The 5,330-nt window shown below is 39.9% G+C and overlaps 1 protein-coding gene across 1 annotated transcript; it reads right to left on the minus strand.

Moving 5' to 3' along the window:
• Window positions 1–1,144: 1,144 nt before the first annotated feature.
• Window positions 1,145–4,803, minus strand: LOC136469081 (uncharacterized). Its single transcript, XM_066467409.1, has 3 exons — window positions 2,642–4,803; window positions 2,021–2,156; window positions 1,145–1,924 (listed from the first exon to the last, which is right to left on the minus strand). Exons 1-3 carry the CDS (start codon window positions 4,801–4,803, stop codon window positions 1,145–1,147), a joined length of 3,078 nt encoding a protein of 1,025 aa, XP_066323506.1.
• Between the last annotated feature and the right edge of the window lie 527 nt (window positions 4,804–5,330).

A 5,330-nucleotide genomic window follows, 5' to 3' on the forward strand; every position in this document is an offset into this window, starting at 1 on the left:
CCACTTCAGCCTACCAGCCAAGTATTGTTCATACTGCAGCTGTATCGGGCGAGCATGTGCATCATCAATTGTTTCAAGTGTATTGGGATCCCTATAGTACTCCTTCACACAATCCACACGGGATTGATACAACAGGTCCTTATCTCTTTTCTTCAAATATTTTTCAAGAACACGATCAGCCTCTGCTTGGTCATCTATACTGACTTCAAACAAGCGCTGCATGTGTACAAGACAAGCTAGATCAACAAAAGCAACTTATCTGTGCATGTTATACTCCTAACTTGAAAAATTATGTGTTGCTTACCCAAAATTCAGAAAGCACACGATCTGCACTTGACACTCCCGTTTGATTCGCAGGATCTAGAAAAAAATAATCTGCCCACTCCAGTGCTGCACGCTTCCTAATGAGTGCCCCATTCTCATCTCTGTCCTCAACCAACACAGTAGGGTATTCTCTCTTAAGAACGACTCCAACTTGAGTCGTGTATTTGTAAGGGGGATCCTTGTTCTCATAGTCAACATAGCTAAACTGCCTGTAGTCATACATATTTGTTTTATTGAGGTGTTCAAATATTTATAATACCAATGAATCATCAATTAGTAATGTACTCACTCGTCACCACTTGGTTTAAGAAGCACCTTGGTACCAGGCTTAGGTAGTGCTAATTCTGTCACGCGCCCTGGCTTCCTTCCTCTTTTTTTAGGTGGCTCTTCTTGGGCAAGAGCACCTCTGGTCCTTTGGGTGGCATCACTAGCAGAGGCCGTACCAGTACCATGAGATGCACTGCCATGGGAGCCACGATTGCTAGTAGCACGATTGGTTGGAACATGACGAATGGCACGAGTCATCTGCACAAAAAGTAGAGTCCACAAAAAGTAAATTAGCATAGGAATTAAATAGCCAGGACAAAAGTTAAGTCTGCATAAAAGGTAAATGGATGCAATGAATAACCAGCAAGTAAAAAAACAACAAATATAAGTTTAGAAGGTGAACAACAAGCTAAAATTATATAGTCCACACAAGTAATAATAGTAGATTGAAAAGTTTTGGTTGTCAAACAACCAACTGCATTACATCACATTAATTTTACTAGGACTATATATTGGAACAACAAGTTTTTCCAAATTGCAGTTTATGACTAGATCAGAAATCATTTGGATCATAAGTCTCCTCAGCCTCTTCATCCATTGGTTCCTCCTCTTCTTCTGTGCTTTCATACTCTTCCTCAATATCTTCTTCATCATATCCTTCATCTTGAACAGTAGCCTTCTCTATTGTTTCCAAGTCTTTTGGGTCAGTTATCTCGTCAGAGCCCAATGAGATTATGGTGTCCAATGCATCCCCCAAATCAATAACAAAGGTACCATCCAATCCTTCCTCTTGATAGACATCATGTATTGTGTCTTCAGAACTCATTGACTTAGTATTATCGGTATTTCGGGGTACACATCCATGTGGAGCAACCTGATACACAACCCACCATGGTAACAACTCCTTGCATGGGTACGACAGATAGTAAACTTGAGTAACTTGACTAGCCATCACAAATGGGTCAAAACTTTTTAATCTTGTTGCATGCTTGATCTCTACCAACCCTAGGTCTTCTGTGCGCCTCAATCCATTAGGTGTTGGATCAAACCAGCGGCAATAAAACAAAACCAACTCTAGTTTAATACTACCCTCCCATTTTATCTTTATGATATCTTCTATGACACCATAATACTCAAGAGCGTTATCAGATTCATCATATGAAGTAACACAAACACCGGTATTAATGGTTGTTAGCCCTGGTCTTCCTTTCTCATATTTCTCAGACCGAAATCTATATCCATTGATATCATAACACCCATATGAGATAACTTGAGTGCGAAAACCATAAGACATTTGGCACAGCACATTGTGAATGCTAGCTGATTTTTGGCACTGAAAAAGAACAATTTATATGTTAACTTTGTTTAAGTTTTCTTATAATTTAAAGTAAGCATAATGTGACTTTTTAGAACAAGGGAAGAAGATTACTTTTCTTTTGAACCATTCAAAAAAATTTGGCCCTGATTCCGTGCCACGGCCATGTTTCCAACCATTTAACCTTAAATCATGAAGTTGCTGTTCTGTGGGAGGAAGACGGCTCTTCCACTGCTCCTTCTCAAATTGTCTACATTAACAGATTTATTGTTATCCCTATATGCACAAATTCTACTAAAGAAACCTCAGATTTTTCATGTGTTTTTAGAACTTACATGAAGAAATCTTCCATCTCAGGCATGTTTGTTAATATGTACAGGAAAGCAACCTTGTATTCCTCATTTGAGAGGTCACGGATACCCCTTGGACTAATGCATCGACCCGAGCATTTAAAAATTTCAAGGTCACATGTAGCTTGAAATGTAGATGCACCATCATCATAGCGAGGTATCTTGTTTCTTATTGAAGGAGCAGTGGATTTAAAATACAAGCTAAGGTTATTTGTAACCTCTTCAACTAGGAATGCCTCAACCATGGCAGCTTCAACTCGAGCCTTATTTCTAATTTTCTTCTTAAGTTTTTGGATACACCTATGAAGTAACAACATACCCATGATCAATAAACTAAGGTCCTTTAATTTGGACAGCAGCTTACATAACTTATTTACATAATTACCTCTCATATGGATAGCTCCAACGAGCTAGGACTGGCCCTCCTAACCTTGCCTCATAAGGTAGATGGATGATCAAATGTTGCATAACATTGAAGAAACCAGGAGGGAATATCTTCTCTAATTTGCAAAGACGCACTGCAACATTTTGTTCCAGAGAACGGACAACATCTTTGCTAAGCTCTTTCGCACACAATTGGTGATAGAAGTAACTAAGCTCAGCCAAAGAGCGCCATACATTCTCAGGCAAGAACCCACGGAACACAACAGCAAGCAACCGTTCAATAAAAATGTGGTAGTCATGACTTTTTAGGCCTAAAACCCTCTTTTGCTCAAGGTTTACACCACGCCTTATGTTTGCAGCATATGCATCAGGAAACTTTAAATCTTGGATCCATTTGAGAATGGTTGGCTTGTCATCTTTACCAATACAGAATGGACCTCTCGGCCTATCCCACTTCCCATTGTTTCTTTGCACCAAATGGAGCGAAGGACGATTACAAATTTGAGCTAAATCTAGCCTAGCCTTCACATTATCTTTGGTCTTATCTCCTATATCAAAGCATGTGTTCCATATGGCTTCAGCCATATTATTTTCATTGTGCATCACATCAATATTGTGAGGTAGAAGAAGTTTCTGGAAATATGGAAGCTGCCTAAAGCAAAGTGCATGTGTCCAATTATGCAATTTTCCATAGGTATCTGAATCACCTACAAATCTATCCAAATGGCGTTGCATTTCCTCTCCTGTTAAGATACTAGGAGGCTCCTCAGAAACCCTAGTGTTCTTACGGAATGCATTTGCTTGTTGTCTAAATTCATGATCAACAGACAGGAACTTCCTGTGGCAATCAAACCAGCAAGCCTTATGACCATTACGTAGTGTAAAACCTTTGCACCCATATCCATATGGGCATGACAATCTACCATGTGTGCTCCATCCAGCAAAGTCACCATATGCCATGAAGTCATGTACAGACCAAAGGTAGGCTGCCCTTAATGTAAATTCTTTCTTTACCGAAGCATCCCAAGAATTAACCCCTACCCATAGGTCCTGAAGTTCATCAACTAAGGGCTGCATTAGAATGTTCAACTTTTTACCAGGGTGCTTTGGACCAGGAAGAACAAGGGAGAGGAAAATATACTCCTGTCTTAAGAGTGTGCCAGGTGGTAAATTTAGTGGGGTCACAAAGACTGGCCAACATGAATAAGGAGCAGCATTTAGATTAAATGGTGTGAAACCATCAGTTGCTACAGCTAGTCGCACATTTCTTCTATCTGATTCAAAGTCAGGGTTGTCTTTATCAAATTTCTGCCAAGCTTCTCCATCACAAGGGTGCACCATTTTACCATTCGTTGAGGGACTAGGTGCATACATTAGTTTGGCTGTTTTGGGGTGTAGAAACAACCTTTGCAGCCTATCTTTGATGGGAAGATAACGCAAAACTTTGTGTAGAATTTTCTTCCCACCATCCTCATATCGATTGGCTTTACAAAAATCACATTTCTCTTTATTCTCATTATCTTTGTAGAAAAGCATGCAATTGTTGTAGCAAACATCAATTTTCACATATGGCATACCAAGACCCTCTAATAGTTTCCTTGATTGGTAGAAGTTGTCAGGTAGCTTAGAATCTGGAGGAAGAAGTTCATGGACAATATCTAAGATGTCATCATATTCTGCAATAGGCATGTTGTATCGTCGAGCAACCGCAGACATGCATGAGTGATTGGTTTTCTCGTGCACCAACTCATCTGCACTAGCGACCATCCTGTAGAAAGCTTTAGCATATGGTGTTGGTTCATCTACTGCAGGTGGATGGGCCCCAGCTAGATCAACTAGCATTTCATCCATATGGTCGGTCTCATCAAAACCCTCTCTATTTACTGCATTGTCAAATTCAGTATGACTAACAGTCCCCTCTCCATGCTCTGTCCATGTTTCATAGCCTTCCTTAAAACCATGCTTACATAGGTGCAATTCTACAGTTTTTCTTGGGTGTCTAAAATAGTTCCGGCACTTGGCACAAGGACACTTGATGGTACCATTTTGAGCTACACCCGGAAATGCAAATGCGTGATTCAAGAACACAGTGCTTTGATTAATCCATTCATTAGAAAAGTTACCACGCTGCCAACCACTATACATCCATGAGCGGTTTGACATGTTAATAAGTTCTGTATTGAAAGATTAACATGTTAGATTTCTGTTTAGTATTATTTTAGATCAGAAAATCTACACTGCATGAAAACCACACTGTTTTAGATCAAGAAACAATCAAAGATTTGTTTTTTATTAATATAGAACTAAACTACAGTTGTCCATAAAACGATCTGGGTTCACCATTCTTTAACATTGCTCAAGTGAAGTTCTCGCTGAATTGAATCACAGCCAAATGCCAAAGGAAAATAAATGCAGGCAACATCACAACGAGAAAGGAATATAGATTAACCTTGATTCTAGAACCAGGAAGCTCAGCTCACGGGCCCTTCACCTCCAGCGTGGATCCTGTCTTCTCCAGATCCAGTGTCACCTGCCTTCCATCGGACCTCCACTGCTCATGTGTTTCTCGATGGAGCAGCAGATGAGTTCTTGAATGGAGACTGCGGAATCCTGGACTCCTGTTAGTTATCCCAATAATGAAGATCTTAATTGTTAAAAGATCTATCTAACAAGGGTCCAAACTATCAAGT

The sequence above is a fragment of the Miscanthus floridulus genome, chromosome 8 (assembly GCF_019320115.1).
Source record: "Miscanthus floridulus cultivar M001 chromosome 8, ASM1932011v1, whole genome shotgun sequence".
Taxonomy (NCBI): Eukaryota; Viridiplantae; Streptophyta; class Magnoliopsida; order Poales; family Poaceae; genus Miscanthus; species Miscanthus floridulus.